The sequence below is a fragment of the Camelina sativa genome, chromosome 2, assembly GCF_000633955.1.
Source record: "Camelina sativa cultivar DH55 chromosome 2, Cs, whole genome shotgun sequence".
Lineage (NCBI taxonomy): Eukaryota > Viridiplantae > Streptophyta > Magnoliopsida > Brassicales > Brassicaceae > Camelina > Camelina sativa.
In genome coordinates this window covers 28,106,568-28,122,819 of record NC_025686.1, presented here as the reverse complement: position 1 = coordinate 28,122,819, position 16,252 = coordinate 28,106,568, and the positions used below count along the sequence as shown (strand labels likewise).

Genomic DNA, 16,252 nt, shown 5'->3' with positions numbered 1-16,252 from the left:
GGGTTCTTGAAAAAATAGATTATTTTAAATATGGGGAACAGTTATTTTGACTTCCACAAGAAAGCATATTAGTATTATTTTCTGATTAAAGACAATTCTTCGAATCATTTTTTAAAGAACCCTACTATGTCTATTTAATATACTAGTGTACCATTTTAGGTTTGAAGAAGAATTATGTCTTTTTCTTAAGATTTTTAATTTAAATATACTTCGAAAGAATCTCGAAACGATTTTAGGAATTTTCCTTGATTAATTATTCTTTAAATTAATTTGCTTAAGTAAGAGTTTGCGAGCACTTTAGCAGCGCGCTATTTTAAGTAATGTCTTCTAGCTACGAAAATGTGTAATTATTTGTCCTAATTGAGAGAACCTGCAGCTAGATTACATTTATATAAGTATAGATTAGTTTGATTGAGTCTCCAATTTATTCGTTCAAAGACTAAATATTTTTAATTTTTCGTACGTAACGAGATTTTGTTTGCATTGCATGAAATCGGTGGACAGCCCATAGTTTATGCATATTCTCTCATCTAAAACCGCTTTACACTTTTCCCTTTGTCCACTCTTTTTTTCTTACTATTATTATAACATATGATTGACACATATTTCTTCGTTTTGGGCCCGTTTTGTAGACGCCTTAAGTTAAAGTTTTATTTTAAAAATCATTCAATGGAACTACTTGTGAGATTTAGCCGTTTAGGTTAAACGCTAACTTAATATAAAAGGATTTAGGTTAAACGGAATGAGTAATATCATACCATCGAGGACAACCAAATGATGAATGTTAAAAATATTGAGATTATGTACAAATTCCATGTGAATCATAATATTTAATGCTGTACAAAAATGTTTGAAAAGTTTAAATTAATATACCTTTAAATGGTAATTATGTCAAGTCATCTTCTAATGCATGTTATTGAGTTAGTAGTTCATGCACCCCAATACTTACAGAGCACAGAAAAAGTGTCATCACAAGAATCTTTAACTAGGATGTTACATTGTACAAGAATGCTTATCCTAAAAGATAACTCTAACTGAAATATATATATCATTCACCATTTTTGCATCTACGTATATATAAATGAGCTGGGAATTTTTAACTTACTTCCGTAGAGATCTAGAGTATATAAAAAAAAATTCAATTTGAGGTCTAGATGCTGATAAAATTACTAGCTAACATTGACTATATATCAGCTAGTTTATATTATAGTTACGACTATTGTAAGCATGGCGTCCGTAAAAGATAATAATACGATCATACTAAAACTTAATATATTCTTTAAGCATTGTGAGGCTACGGATACAATATCTCATCTTAGTGACACAAATTGAAGACTAATGATCATGTCACAATGGAGAATCAAGTTTCATCCATCGCGTTTCCATGTTAGCTATATATATCAAACGTTATAAATAAAACCGGGCAATTGGTATTGGCCTATTGGGACTAAGATTATCCGGTTATCATAAATTATAGCAATAAAACTGATTTTCATATAGATTTCACTTAAGGTTTAACATTTTTAAAAAGAACAGTGCGAAAGAAAGAAGAAATATATGTTGTCATGTTAGATTGTTTCATTCTTATAGTTTTGATATTCGAAGTCGAAGCTATGATATTTTTTGCTAGTTTTATAAACAGGGTGTGATCTCAAAGAGAGAGAGACAGAGAGATATCGCATTGTCGTATAGGATGGGTTTTACAAACATGATTGAGAGGAGATGGAACGGGAGTGTACAGGAGCATCATTGTAATTTTGTCCACCCATACCAAAACCTGGAGTTTTATATATACAATCATTAATATAACCGTTTATACAACAAAAAAAAAAGAATAAGAAACAAAAAAAACTAAAACCAATAATATTCAGTATAGTTATAGTAACGAGAATGCGTATGAATAAGAAGTTAAATGGCAACGTCATATTCTCCCATCCATATATAAGTGTACGTTAAAGTAAGAGCTCACGTATCGTCGGCATGTCACACTCATTACATTTTTTATTCATCCAACATACTTTTCCAATCATGCTAGTTGGTGTTATGGCATTTTTATTCGCGAATTTTAATTGGTCCATCCGATCCATACATAACAAATTGAAATTATTTATATAAAACATTGTGTACAAAAAAACATAGTGTTGCATCATAACTTTAGATTTTAGCATAGACTCTCACACACATACAACACGATCTCGGGTCCCCCGGTTTTATCTCGTGTCCTCTCTACTGATGTCATGATATTATTTGTGCGAACTAAATTATATTTCGGGAGTTTTATACAGTTATAAATTTTGCACTTTGCGTGAAACGAAGGGCAAAAGATCATTCCCGTATATTCTGAATTTAGGAGGCATATATATCTTTGTTTTTTAAAAATACATCACATATATAGTGGAATCAAATTGCGGATATATATGTCATTTTAGTTATCGTTATATATGGATAGAGAAATCTTAGCATATGATTTTTGGATGACTTAGATGCATGCTGGATCAAACTCCAAATTAAAAATGTACAAAGGTTTGAGATACAGTAAAACGGTTTTTGGTTTTGATCAAGTGACAGAATTGTTGCTTTTAATCTATCAAAGGCTGTTGCTTTCATTTACAACATTAGGTAATTACATATAAAGACCACCAAGCCATACACGCCGTACGTCTAGACCATCTAAACCATGTAGTAGTTCGGACTGCCAAATCTTTATCAAAACCTGTTAGCTAAGTATAATCCGGTGTGAGTTTGTGTAGCGTCTAAGTATCTCCTCGATGGCTGTATATCTTACTTTGTTGAGCGTTATTCAAAATCCAACGTGGTTAAATTATTGTAGTAGTTATAAATACATGTAAAGCAAAAACTTTTGTAAATCCGTGGTTAAAACAAAAACAACGCTATCTACTGCTTATACAGTTTCATGTTAGTCTAATAAATCTAGTCCCTATAAATGCTTTATCATAGAGTAAAATCGCATACTAGACAAATCAAAATACATTTGTTATATAAGACTAGACTTCAACTTTCACTAATACATCACCGGCTGATAATTAAGCCTCTACGTACAAACAATTTTAACGAGTTTTGCACTAGTGAATATATAGGTTAGGTTAAAAAAACAAATCAATAAAATAAAGAGATATTTTAACTATTCAGCCACTAGATAACGATAGAAAACATCATTTGAAACTTTTCAAATTGATCGAAGAACGCCTTGATATATCGGGGGTGGAGCACAGGGCCATGCCTAAGGTCCATTCGATCCACTAATCCACTATTGGAACGATCAAATTAGTCAAAAGTTGCGATTTTTTTTCTGTTATTTAATGAGACATCAAAATATCAAATTCGACACGATTCATATTTTTCATATTATACATTTCCTTGGAAACAAATGGAACGACTTTTTGAAATAAAAACAAATGAAACGAATAGAAAAAAAATTGAAATAAAAAAGGTAGGGACATTCAATTATTACAACATAAGAAGAGAGCTTTATGAGAACACGAGCCAGATTCAGTTAATTATGTCTACTTCTGGTATATATATATATATATATATATATATATATATATATATTTACTTATTATAATTTTTTGTTTTGTTTTTACACCAAAGATTTGTACGAATCATAATCAAAGTCACATCTCATCTCACATTCACATGTTCAAGACTATTCATTTTACCCTGGAAATCAAAGTTACATTTAATTCGTGTCATCCGATTTGTTTTATGCCAGCTTGCAAAATTATGTATTTTTTTTAATGATCGCCTAAGTCAAAATTTTAGATAGCATCCTATATAATGATTAGTGTTATCATTTTGCTCGTGTAGGGGGCTAATTATCATAATTCTATTTTTTTTCAAAAGTCATACTTGAGTGAGAGAGTCGAGAGAGGAGCTATCTGTTTCCGTACTCGCGGGCCTGTGAGAGTTTCGAAGATATATCTATTGGGCTAAAATAAAGCCCATTTTCTTGTCAGCCGTTTATAAATTCATAGGTCCAGTCCAGCTATTATGTAATGGGTTTAGTTGACAAGACCAGCAGGGGACCAACCGGTCCATGATTCAAAATTTTGTAAAAAAGTATCGTATCGAAATAATGGTTTCATTTTGTAAAAGAAATTCATTTTCTAAATTAAAAAAAATCAGAATTTACATTTTATTTTTTCTTCTTCTCTTGTAGTTTTTACTAGATTAGGACCCGCGGTACACCGTGGAACAAATGATTTATAATTAAAACATTTATTAGTTAAATAATTATATATAATTGTTAATTTTATAGTTTAAACTATATAATACCGTAATATAATTTATTTTTTACATAATATTTATTTAATCAATTTAATTAGATATGTATATTTTCTGATATCAATAGTATTAACAAAATAATGAAATAATGTTTTACCCGTGTAACACTGAATTAATGAAACCTGTCCCGCTATATACCGTCCTGAAATATTTAAACTCGCACTATATCATCTTAATTTTTAATATTTATTATTTTGTATTATAAATATTAGATTGAGTTGATATGTTATTTATTAAGATTGTAACCATTTACATTTTATAAGATTGACGCTTCTTATAAAGTTTAAATATTTATAATATTTAGAATTCTTAAAACAGTTGAGTATTTCTCATATTTGAAGTTTCCTAAAAGTTTAAATATATTATTAATATTTTAAAAGTCTTCTAATTTTTTTAAAATTTGAAATATTTATAATATTTAAACTTTATATTTGAAACTTCATAAACTTTTAAATATTATTAATATTTAATAAAGTTTAACTTTTTAAAAATATAAATATTTATAATATTTAATATAAATATTTCTAATATTTAACTTTTTAAAAGTTTTAAATATTTATAATATTTAACTTTTTAAAAATCTTTAAAATAAAGAACCGGAATAAACCAAATTAAAGTTTTTTAAGTTTGAATATCTGATAAATTAATCTTTCTACTAATTTGTATTTTGAATTATTTTGGTCTTTTTTATAATATGACTCTAAACTATTGCCCAATTTTTTAGGCGATATGGGATATTGTACCGGTATTTTTTTTTATTCATCTATTGAGTAATATGTCTGTTTTAAAATTTTTTTTATTACATCATATTCAAGAAAAAATCACAATTTTTATTAACTAAATGTATTAAAGAATAGTTCAAGATAATTTAAATATAAATTCAAATAAAAATGAAAGAGAATCATATATTTATGTTTAAATGAGGTAGACAGATTTTCTTATTTTTTAAAATCTTACCTATAATTAATTTTAAAATTTTTGGTAACTAATATTAAAGGCAATGTATTAAATGTAAAAACTTTCCAAAAAATATTTTTGAGCAAAAACTGCTGTAAAAATAATAATATAGATTTGTATCTTTTCTATATTGTAAGAAAAAAATCGTTGTAATGAAGTGTCAAAGTGAAAGACTTTTGGTTTTGCGACGACTTGTTGTTTGGTAACGTTTGAAGTGCGCGTGGGGGTTAGCAAAAATACACTTTATATCAGAAGAGACCTTAGACCAAGTGCATTAGCGTCCCTTGGTCTCGTCCCACATAATAAAAATGCGAAATTTAAATCGAAATCAGATTATTAACGAAGAAACGTCTCTAGTTATGGGACGTAAATTCGTCCGTCCTCCATTACACGTGGCGCCGTCTCTCCTTCTTCTTCTTCTCCGTCTCTGTGTTTTCTCGCAGGTTTGGACTTAATTAAAAAAGGATATCCAAAATGCTATCTTCTCTTGTTGCAAAAAGGCAATCTTCTGTTCCTCTCCAGGTAGGTTCGTCTCTACTGCTATTTTCTTTCTTCATCCGTCGCATTGTTCTTACCAACTTGGGGAATGTTACTTTCTTTTGCATTTCGATCGATCATCCTTCTGATTTTCGGTTCTACTATAAGTAATCGAAAGAGACCTCTCTTCCAATTTCGAGATTGAGTAAGATTGAAAAATGAATTAAGAATAATAATCTCTAAAATTAAGACCTAGTCTCTGATTTTTTTAGATATTTTCTAATTACGAATTCTCTCAGCTGCATTAGCATGATGAATCCATAGATCCTTCTGATTAGTTAGTTAGTTACACTCTACAGATGGTGTTGTTGATCCAGCGTTTATGTTTTGTTGCTTCTTTGTTTGTATATAAATGGGATTTTTGGTATAATCCATAGAGAACGAATGGTACACAAGTGTTTTCCATAACTTTGCTCTCCCATTGCCTCTTTTTTTTTTTGGGGGTGATTGATTGATTCATGAACTAGTGAAGAAAATGAGGTATCATAAAAAAAGAATTTAGGCCCTGAGATTTTTGTTTCATGACATTCACTAATGTGCTACCTTGCCGATCAAACTTATTCACCAGATTGCTACGAGACAACTTCGAAAGATTAAGGTGATGAGTTTTGTATATGTCCTTTTCAATCATGTAAAAGTGCTTACTGCAAGTTTGCGGTCATAAACTTGAGATGACACTATGATAGACAGAAAAGTCCAAGCTGGAAGAAAAGAAGAAAGACAAAGAAGAAGATATGGTTAAGCTAGAGAAAGAAAATGGTCAATCTAATCTTGAAATTTCTACTTTAAGGAGAGAACTGGAGGCAACCAAGAAAGCATATCAACAACAATGCTTGCAAATGGAAAGCCAGACAAACGTCGCTACTGCAGGTATCGAGGACAGGGTGAAAGAGCTTGAACAAATGAGAAAGGATGCAAGCATTGCAAAAATTGCCCTTGAGGAAAGGGTTAAGGAGCTTGAAGAGCTGGGGAAAAAGGCAAATGCTGCTAAAACGACCCTTGAGGAAAAACTTACACAATGGTACTGATTCACTATTATTTTCCAATAAATGTGAATGTTTGTTCTATATAACGAAGATTAATTACAAAAATTCTATGTTGAGAATAAAATGTTTGTTCTTACTTTTGATGTTTTTACGGTTTATGTTTTTATTTTTCATGTTTTAATTGTATGTTTTGTTTTTTTCCCAAGTTTTTGTAACTTTGTAATTTTCTTACATTATTAATGTTAATGTTATGTTTTATTTGAATTTAAACTTTAATATGATTTTACTTATTAATTTAAATATTTAATTTTAAATATTAAAAATAATATTATTTTTTTACAGGGGACCAATTGTGAGGGACCAATGCTCATCCCAAAATTAAGAAACTCTGAAAATAACATTAATTTATTCAAGGGACCAAATATTTGTCCCAACCAATGCACTTGGTCTTAGCTGTCTGGTCCCTACTTTGGTTGTTGTTGGGCTTGGACGCTACTCTTTAACATTCTCTCAGTTCCCATTTATTTATTACGGATATGCCCTTTTCCCTCCTCAAGTCTTTTTACGTAAAAATTATATGCTCCATATTTTAATCAATGCGTTGGTTAGAAGAATTAGGCCCACGACCACGAATAAATAATCGTATGGGCTTCGAGAAAAAATCCAACGGTCCAGATTTGACCCAATTCGATTTGAAGATAATATATATATGTAACGAATAATTGCACTCATTGATTCAATGATTGTGTTTTATTACTCTCTTTTTTCTTGCTTTGAGTTGTCGCTCTATCTATCTATCTATCTATCTATCTATCTCTCTTTCCCTCTCCTCACTATCTTCTCTTTTGCTATCTTTCGTTATTATAGTGTTCTTCTTTGTTTCTGAGAAAACATGTCTTATTAGTAGTATTTTTTGTTCCTTGAGGGAAAAAATTAGCTAGTGCGCGTGTGTGTGTGTTGGATTGTGATATCAAAAGAGTTTTCAAACTTAAAAAGTGTTGTGATGAGGTCATCATCAACAGTCAATATTCTGGGTAACTTAGTTCTGCTCCACACAATCTTTTCCTAGTAATAATATATCCTCTTTTTTTTTTTTTTTTGATTTTTCTAGATATTAGCAGTTCCTCTAGCCCAGAGAGATCTGAGAGGAAAAATGCCCATTTGGTGATCTGGTTCATCATAAACAAAGGAGGATACGTTCGTCATTTCAACAGTGTCATTGCCCTAGGCTCGTTTGCCGTCTAGTCCGGTAACACACCACCGATTTAAATCGGAATATTAATCTTCATTTTAGAATATATCGGAATTTCTATACTATGCAAAAAAAAATCAGTGAATTTGTACATTTTTGGAATATATACAGTATATATTTTTTTTACTAATGAATTTGGACTAAATTCCAGTTTTAAGGGTTAAATAAAAGAAAAAGAAAAAAGTTGAAAAGTTACGAGATCCTAGCTGTTTCCACGTGGCAACCGCTGACCTGGCAAAAGAAAAAGCGACCAATCACAGAGCAGTGTCTGTAATTTAAACAAAAAACAATTATGGTATAAAATAATAAAAAAGTCAGTGTGGAACCCATTTGGAAAATCATTTTTTATTTTTTAAAAAAGAACCCATCAATTTTTCGTAAAGTTCAAAAAATTAAAAACCAAAAAAAAAACAAAAAAACACACACACACGACGCCTCACGAACAAACGGCTAACATAACGCCACGTGACTAATTACAACGATCTGAGCCATCCGTGGCAGTTTTCTCGGGTAGCTAGATCGGTCAGCTTCACCGAACAGATCTGAACCGTAAGATCTAAATTCAACGGTTCGATTTAAACTAAGCGTTATATCGGTCAGATTCCAATGGCCTTTAAGTAGAGATGATGCCTCTCATCTTCTTCCTCATCGGCCTATCTCCCCAAAAACCCCTCTTTTCTTTTTAACCTTCCAAAGCTCTGAAATTATTTATTTATTTATTTTTCCCGACCGCCGGGAATTCTCGCCGGTGATGTAATTTTCCCGCCCTTTTTTATTTTAGAGGTTAAAGTTTTTTTTTTTTTTTTTTGGGAAAAACACGACATGACCTTGCGATTCGTATGGCACCGGCTGTTTTGGCTACCTTAAACGAACCGTCGTACCAGGAACAATGCGGCGCCGTTTTTATGAGGAAATCTACGAACCAATCCCTCCCCGAAAACACCAATAGCCTTCATCCTCTCTTCAACCCTAACCCTAACCCTAATTTCGACGGGAGCAATTCGGGCAAGCAGTTCGATGATTCGTCTTGTTTCGGAAGCTACGTTACTTTTAATGTCGCTGGGTACTCCTCGAATCAGCTCAGGGAGTTGAAGAAGCGTTTCACCTCTGAGCTCGAGCAGGTTCGGATCTTGAGAGAACGGATCGAGTCAGGCACGTTCGAGACTCAGCAAGGTTATACTTTACCGGAGGTACCCGCCGTTCGTTCAGCTCCGTTGAACAGTTTCGCCGGTGAAAGGAATGAACTTGGACCGAAGAAGAAGAAACAGAAGAAGAATATGAAGAAGGCTGCTTTGGATCCGGAGTCGGAGAAAGTGTTGGCTGGTATGTTGAATACTTGTGGTCAGATCTTGGTTAAGCTGATGAAGCATAAATGGGCTTGGGTGTTTAATACACCTGTTGATGTGGTTGGTTTAGGGCTTCATGATTATCATGTGATCGTGAAGAAACCTATGGATCTTGGTACGGTTAAGTTGAATCTTGATAAGGGGCTTTACGTTTCGCCGATTGATTTCGCTGCCGATGTGAGATTGACGTTCAACAATGCAATGTCGTATAATCCAAAGGGTCAAGATGCTTACATTATGGCTGAGAAGCTTCTGGATCATTTTGATGGAATGTTCAACCCTGCATTCAAGAAGTTCGAGGCTCAGCAGCTTAAGCTCACTGGTTCATCATCTCGTCCTGAACCTGAGTTCAAACCTGAGTTTAGACCTGAGTTTAAACCTGAGTCTAAGCAAAGACAGTGGAATCAGAACGCTATGGTGGCGAATCCTAGGAAAGGAACAGAGCAAATATCTATAGCTAAGAAGCTTGATTCAGTGAAGCCGCCACAACCTACATTGCCTCCTCAATTAGTCGAGCCTACACGTGTGCAATCTCCTTCTCCTCCGCCTCCTCCGGTGGTTCAGCCTCAACCACCACTTCCGCAGCCGGTTACAGAAGAAGTTGAGGCACCTCCTCCTGATGTGAGTGAAGTTACAAAAGGGAGGAAAGGGAAGTTGCCGAAGCCTAAGGCAAAGGATCCAAACAAAAGGTTGATGACTATGGAGGAGAAGTCAAAGCTTGGTATGAACCTACAAGACTTGCCTGTTGAGAAGCTTGGACAGTTGGTTCAGATTCTCAAGAAGAGAAATGGACATTTGGCTCAAGATGGAGACGAAATTGAGCTAGATATTGAAGCTGTTGATAATGAGACTCTATGGGAGCTTGATCGGTTTGTGACAAATTACAAGAAGATGGCTAGCAAAATCAAGCGCCAAGGGTTTATCAGGAATGTGACAACTCCACCTAGAAACATGGTAAGCGAATCAACCCTGCCTCCCTCTCGAAACAACCGTTTGATTTTTGTGCTGTCAATACTTAAATTGCTGTCTCGTTCTCTGTGTCTGTTAGACTTCGATGGCAGAAATGGGTAGTGCGGAGAAAAGAACAAGGAAAGGAGATGCAGGGGAAGAGGATGTTGACATTGGAGAAGACATACCAATAGAAGATTACCCATCAGTAGAGATTGAAAGAGATGGTACTGCTGTTGCAGCAGCTGCTAGTAGTGGCTCTAGTTCTTCAGGCAGTTCCAGTTCTAGTAGTGGTTCATCGTCTAGTGGTATATATATCTCTTTTAACCTTTTTCCTAAAACCCTCTTTGCTAAAAGTTTCTCCTTTTAGTTGTGTATTACTAATATTTTTCCGTTTGACGCTTATTTGCAGAATCAGGGTCAGGAGGGAGTTCATCAGGTAGTGATTCTGATGCAGATAGTGTCCAATCGCCATTCGTGGAAGCAAAAGAAGCTTAATGATAGAATCATTTGGGGATTTTAGCCATTGATTCTGTCCTGAAGTACTAGGAACGTTTAGCTGTGGGTGTAAAGGGAGGAAAGAAGGAAGGGAGAGAAACTGAAAGGAATGGATTTGTTTTTTCTTTGGATGAAAACCTTAGGAAGCAGTTGTAGGTAGAGAGAAAATGGAATGGGTAGATAGAGAGAACGCTAGGTTAAGCAAGAAGAAGAGTTTGTTATTTAATTACCTGTTTGATTTAGGAGTTGTTTAGTGTAATGTGAGAGAGTGAATGGGCAATGTAGGAGGAGAAGAAAAAGAAGATGAAGGAGAGTGTCTTTGTAGGTTCAATGACCTTATTTTTTTTCTTGCTGTTGTTAGTGTTCAAGAGTTTGGTTGTGGTAGGAAAAAAGGTAATCGAAGAGAAGAAAGTAATCCATGCAATGTAGTAGTTGAGTGATGTAAATGGTTGATATATCAAAAAAGAAAAGATGTTTTTTTGTTGAGAAAAGTTGATTTTTCATTATCTTGAGAGTACTAAATATTGTTAAAATACAAGATTCAAGCAGTAGCAGCTAAGAGTCCATTGTGTCTGAGAAGAGGCTCTGGTGAAGGCTCGCGTCCTCTAAACTCAACAAACACCTGATGATCGTAATATTGAATCATTTAAAGACTGAAATGCCATAGATATTGAAACTATTATTATATGAAACAACTAAATAATCAAAATACCTTGAGAGGCGCTTTTCCTCCTCCAAGTGCAAGTATGGTGTTTCTGAATCTCTGTCCTGTTTCTTTAACAGCCTGTTGCATATTATAACTTCATAATCTCGTGTCTGAACTTGTCGTTACTAAAAATGTATTAAAGGGTTATAGCATATATGGGTTACCTTAATGTCATCCAGTCCAGCGTCTTCAAAAGCTGAAAACGCATCTGCAGACAAAACTTCTGCCCACTGCAAGTTTTCCGAGAAATTTGGGTGAGAATTATGAAATCCAGTTAGAGTTTTGCTATGTACAGATTCAAATATACCTTGTAACTGTAATATCCAGCTGCATATCCCCCTGAAAATTCATGAACAAGTGAATGGTTAATCAGAAAACCACCAAGCACCAAGTATATATATGTATATATATCTCAGGGTTTTAAAGGATTGCTAACCTGCAAAAATGTGACTGAAGCTACAGAGGAATCTATCCTCATGAAGTGGAGGGATGACTTGGGTTTTAACTGATACCCTTTGATCTACGTCATAGATGGACTCGGGTCCACCTGGTACGTATTTTGTGTGCAGCTCAAGATCAACAGTGGCAAATTTCAGCTGAAATTCAAACATGGAACCATCATTACTTTGTACCACTGAATATGATAAAACCTTAGCAGTTTCTTGTGTGGTACTTTGTACTCACCTGACGAAGACTAAAGGACCCTGCACGGAATGTTCTTGCAGCTAGGAGTTTCTTGTATACTTCCTCTGGGAGTGTTTCTCCTGTTTGATAATGCTTGGCTATACTCATTAAAGTGTCCCTGAAACCAGCAATCCAGAATCATAGCGCTCATTTAACATAACTTTCACTTGAAAATTACAAGCGGGTAAAATTTCTCTCTGTTAATGAACGAACTCCTTAGTACCTGTGGTAGCACCAATTCTCCATAAACTGTGATGGTAATTCAACTGCATCCCACTCGATATTCCGGATACCAGCCACTAGCCCCTCATCTTCCTTGGTAAGCATATGCTGGAGAGCATGTCCAAATTCATGAAATACTGTCTCTACCTGTAAATCAGAGTGACGTTATAGTCAGCAAGTGAAAAAAATTCGAGATTTCATGTCAAGCTAAGATATAAGCATGTGTAGAAGATAATTGTTTTTCATTTACCTCGCGGAATGTCATAAGGCTTGGCTTGTCACCTACTGGTGGAGTTTGGTTGCAGACCATGTGCGCAACAGGCAGCCTAACCGAAGAGCCTTTCTGAGCCATGACTCGGCTACGGGAAACAACCTCATCCATCCAAGCACCGCCTCTTTTCTCTGAAGGGCGAGAGTATGGATCAAAGTAAAAGTAAGCAATTGGGTTCCCAGAAGAATCTTTAACGCGGTAGAACCGAACATCACTGTTCCAGACCTTCAAATCAATAATACGTTTCAATTAACAGACTTTAGTAATTATATGTTAGATGTATACTAAGGCAATAGATAAGATTCCAGATTTTACCGGAGCTACACCATCTGCTGGTTCAATATCGATTCCAAATAGTGTATTAGCTAGACTGAAAAGTCCATCCATAACTTTTGGCAGTGAGAAGTATGGACGTAGTTCTTCCTAAACAGACCAAAATGGGAGATATAGATCAAGACTTTCAAAATAATTTATTTGAATCACAAGCTAAAGAAGGACTAAAAAACCTCATTAATATCGTATTTGGATTCACGAAGCCTCTCACTCCAGAAAGTGGTGTCCCAGTGAGTCAAACTGTCAGATTCTGCAGCACTTTGGTTCTTTGCAAAACTCTTGAGGTCTTCCATGTCTAATTTATACAAGGAATAACAAAAGTCAAAATTATGTATTGGAGATGTCAATTCCAAAGCTACGGCTTCAAACTGTTTACAAGTTGCAATAGTAGCCAACTTGTTTAACAAATAACACGTGATTCGAATATATCATGTATGTTACCTTGAACAGCCGCATCCCAGGAAGCGCTACGAAGCTTCTCTAAAAGCTCTGCTGCTTTGTCAACAGTAGCCATTTTCATAGCCATGCTTACCTGGAACAACAGAGAACCTCATTAAGCCAATTAGAAAGAGAAAAAGAACACGCTTATACTTAGGTTGATGACTCACCTCAGCGTAATTGTTGTAACCAAGAAGCTTAGCTTTTTCCAAGCGAAGCTTCAAAATCTGGTCAATAATTGCTGTATTATCCAAATCACCAGAAGAGGCACGAGTTAGGTAAGCTCGGTACAGCTCCTCACGCAGAGCTCGGTTTTTGGCATGTTGCATAACAGGAAGATAACTAGGGCCATCCAGTGTAATGATCCAAGGTCCATTCTCAGCAGTTGCATTTTCATGGCCCTTATGTCACGAATCAAAGAATCAAAAACTGACAAACCCCCAAAGAAAAAAAAACATGGAACGTTGCATATCTTTCAGTTAGTATTAATACCTTGGACACAGCAGCCTGTGCGAATAGCCCAAGAGCGGATGGAGGCAATCCCTCGATCTCTTTCTTGTCTGTTATCAACTTTTCAAACTTCTTTGTAGCATCCAAAACATTTTCAGAAAACTTATGAGAAAGCTTTTCGAGTTCCTACAATCAAGAACAGAAATGAAGTAAGCATATTATAGCACTAAATAATAGGTATTGAGAAATGACAGTTCTTATGATCAAAGCAAATACCAAACAAACTGAAATCAATTTGTGAAAAGCTTAAAAGAAACCTGTTCAATCTTGTTAAACTCTTCTCTCTTGCCATCATCAAGAGCAATACCTATGAGAACCGCCTCCTTAATTTGTGCTGAAATCAAGTTAAAACAACAACAGTTAGCACATCTATTACTTGCAAAAGAGACATATATGTTCATCAATGCTACTACTTGCCTTCAACTAAACGTTGACGAGCTTCACTGAGTGAAGACCAATCAGGAGAATCACGAATAGCTTTAAAAGCATTGTAAATAGGCTTGCTTTGCCCCAACCTGAGCTGGAACTTCACCTTCTCTGGCTGCAGAAGAAGATTCAATCACGGCACAAACACACTAAAGCAAGAATGAGAACACATTCTTATAAATTAAAAGACCTGAACGTCTTCAATAGCAGCACGAAGCTCAGGTGTATCCTTGACAGCTTTAAGGTGATTCACCATTCCCCAAACAACAGTTAACCGATCAACAATTTTCTCCAATGGTTCAACCAGTTTTGGCCATGATGGCTCCACAGATTTCTCTAGCTCCTCCAATTCAACTTCCTAAATATTCAAAAAAAAAAAAAATCCATAAAAAGAAAAAATCGAATAAGAGATACATAAATCGGAAACGGAGAACGGGAGAGAACATACGAGGTGTTGCAATAGAGCACGAATCCCAGGACGGACGTGACTGGCATCAACGGAATCAAACGGAGGGAAATCGAAATCCTGCAAGAGAGGATTAGAGGAGAGAGTCTCGGCGGAGTCTACGGCGGCGGCGGCGGCGGAAGACATGGACGGAGGAAAGGAAGAGAAGGGACGGAAGGCGGAGGAGGAGGAGAGAGAGGTGGAAGTGGTGGATCTAGGAGGAGGGAGACAGAAAGAGAAAGAAGAAGACCAGATGGGGCAAGAGTATGATTTACGAAAAGTCGAGGGACGAAAATGTGAAGAAGAAGAAGACGATGAGAAAAAGTATTTGTGAGCGTTGTTTGGTTTAGGATGAGGTGAACGACGAAGAAGATTGAGAGAGGCTCGAGACGTTGGAGTCGCCATTAACATGTTTGCTATTACTAGCGTTGCTATTATTCTTATTCTCTTCATTTTTTTTTTCTTTCTTTATTTTTATTTTTTTTTCTCCACCCCCTTTTTCTTAGGGTATGATATTTTCTGAGTGTGACACAATCGTTTTATTTATGTGTGGTTCCAAAAGGGTAGTGTTGTCTAGTCAAATTGAAATTTTAAATCAATTATATAATTTTATATTGTATATAATGTATGTTTGAAATCTGTATAACAAAAAAGCTGGAATAGCTCAGTTGGTTAGAGCGTGTGGCTGTTAACCACAAGGTCGGAGGTTCGACCCCTCCTTCTAGCGTTTTTCGTCCCTTTTTATTTTTTTTTGTCTTCTTTATTTGAAAGTGTTGTTGTTATAATATATACAGTCAGTAATGGCCTCACAAGTTAACGACTCACGGGGGATACGTAAATGAAATAAGTTGTTCGACTAGAGAGGCCCAAAAACAAACACGACACGTTCAAGAGATAGCGTTTGATATTATAACAGATAGCGTTTGATATTATAACAGATAGCGATAGTGATGTAGCTTTATGAGAGTAGAGTCTTGTTCCCCCCAAGACCAAGGCTCTCTGGCAAAACGACTACCCTTATCATTAAAAATCATGATTTACTTATGGTGATTACAAAACTAAATATTCAAAAAAACCCTTGGCGTGATAAAAACCTTACCATAAATCTATAACCACGTTTAGGTCAATGAAATTTAAGAAACGGAGTTTTAGTTGATAGTTACTTAACATTGTACAGTATGACCATTTTATTATTACCAAACGAAGTATGTAGGTGTAACAATAACAAAACATGTTGACTAAAAAAAAAAAAAACTTCCAAGTTTCACATAAACCAAGAAATTGTGAGTTGCCAAAAAACAAGAAATTATGATTGGACCGCCAAAACATAAGCATCCAAAAATGTAATACATTATATTCAACCTTTTTTTTTTTTTTTGGTAAATCCA

The 16,252-nt window shown here is 34.9% G+C and overlaps 3 protein-coding genes, 1 long non-coding RNA gene and 1 other non-coding gene across 5 annotated transcripts; 4 read left to right on the top strand and 1 right to left on the bottom strand.

The window, feature by feature from the left end:
• LOC104744105 (M protein, serotype 24-like) lies at window positions 5,567–6,890 on the top strand. The gene is made up of 3 exons (XM_010465126.2): window positions 5,567–5,784; window positions 6,368–6,397; window positions 6,486–6,890. Exons 1-3 carry the CDS (start codon window positions 5,737–5,739, stop codon window positions 6,825–6,827), a joined length of 420 nt encoding a protein of 139 aa, XP_010463428.1. The 5' UTR covers window positions 5,567–5,736; the 3' UTR covers window positions 6,828–6,890.
• Window positions 7,602–7,933, top strand: LOC104744097. The gene is made up of 2 exons (XR_760620.1): window positions 7,602–7,793; window positions 7,897–7,933. It is a non-coding gene; the product is annotated as an uncharacterized LOC104744097 (long non-coding RNA).
• LOC104744088 (transcription factor GTE7) lies at window positions 8,672–11,227 on the top strand. The gene is made up of 3 exons (XM_010465114.2): window positions 8,672–10,337; window positions 10,432–10,639; window positions 10,744–11,227. The coding sequence occupies exons 1-3, from the start codon at window positions 8,877–8,879 to the stop codon at window positions 10,827–10,829; spliced, it is 1,755 nt and encodes a 584-aa protein (XP_010463416.1). The 5' UTR covers window positions 8,672–8,876; the 3' UTR covers window positions 10,830–11,227.
• Window positions 11,259–15,317, bottom strand: LOC104744080 (organellar oligopeptidase A, chloroplastic/mitochondrial). Its single transcript, XM_010465107.2, has 17 exons — window positions 14,868–15,317; window positions 14,610–14,777; window positions 14,411–14,534; window positions 14,251–14,327; window positions 13,976–14,119; window positions 13,654–13,884; window positions 13,487–13,577; window positions 13,219–13,340; window positions 13,028–13,135; window positions 12,692–12,937; window positions 12,443–12,588; window positions 12,220–12,337; window positions 11,972–12,131; window positions 11,843–11,874; window positions 11,700–11,765; window positions 11,542–11,613; window positions 11,259–11,451 (listed from the first exon to the last, which is right to left on the bottom strand). Exons 1-17 carry the CDS (start codon window positions 15,315–15,317, stop codon window positions 11,371–11,373), a joined length of 2,436 nt encoding a protein of 811 aa, XP_010463409.1. The 3' UTR covers window positions 11,259–11,370.
• On the top strand, window positions 15,518–15,591 carry TRNAN-GUU. The gene has a single exon. It is a non-coding gene; the product is annotated as a tRNA-Asn (tRNA).

Bases quoted from the DNA above. Each gene is read 5' to 3' on its own strand.
- LOC104744105 (XM_010465126.2), top strand. From the start codon at position 5,737: ATGCTATCTTCTCTTGTTGCAAAAAGGCAATCTTCTGTTCCTCTCCAG. The intron at 5,785-6,367 runs GTAGGTTCGTCT...CTTATTCACCAG, and splicing joins AATCTTCTGTTCCTCTCCAG to ATTGCTACGAGACAACTTCG. The intron at 6,398-6,485 runs GTGATGAGTTTT...ACACTATGATAG, and splicing joins GACAACTTCGAAAGATTAAG to ACAGAAAAGTCCAAGCTGGA.
- LOC104744088 (XM_010465114.2), top strand. From the start codon at position 8,877: ATGGCACCGGCTGTTTTGGCTACCTTAAACGAACCGTCGTACCAGGAA. The intron at 10,338-10,431 runs GTAAGCGAATCA...TGTGTCTGTTAG, and splicing joins CAACTCCACCTAGAAACATG to ACTTCGATGGCAGAAATGGG. The intron at 10,640-10,743 runs GTATATATATCT...GCTTATTTGCAG, and splicing joins TAGTGGTTCATCGTCTAGTG to AATCAGGGTCAGGAGGGAGT.
- LOC104744080 (XM_010465107.2), bottom strand. From the start codon at position 15,317: ATGAAGAGAATAAGAATAATAGCAACGCTAGTAATAGCAAACATGTTA. The intron at 13,341-13,486 runs GTAACATACATG...TGTATAAATTAG, and splicing joins CTGGGATGCGGCTGTTCAAG to ACATGGAAGACCTCAAGAGT. The intron at 11,614-11,699 runs GTAACCCATATA...AATATGCAACAG, and splicing joins CTGGACTGGATGACATTAAG to GCTGTTAAAGAAACAGGACA.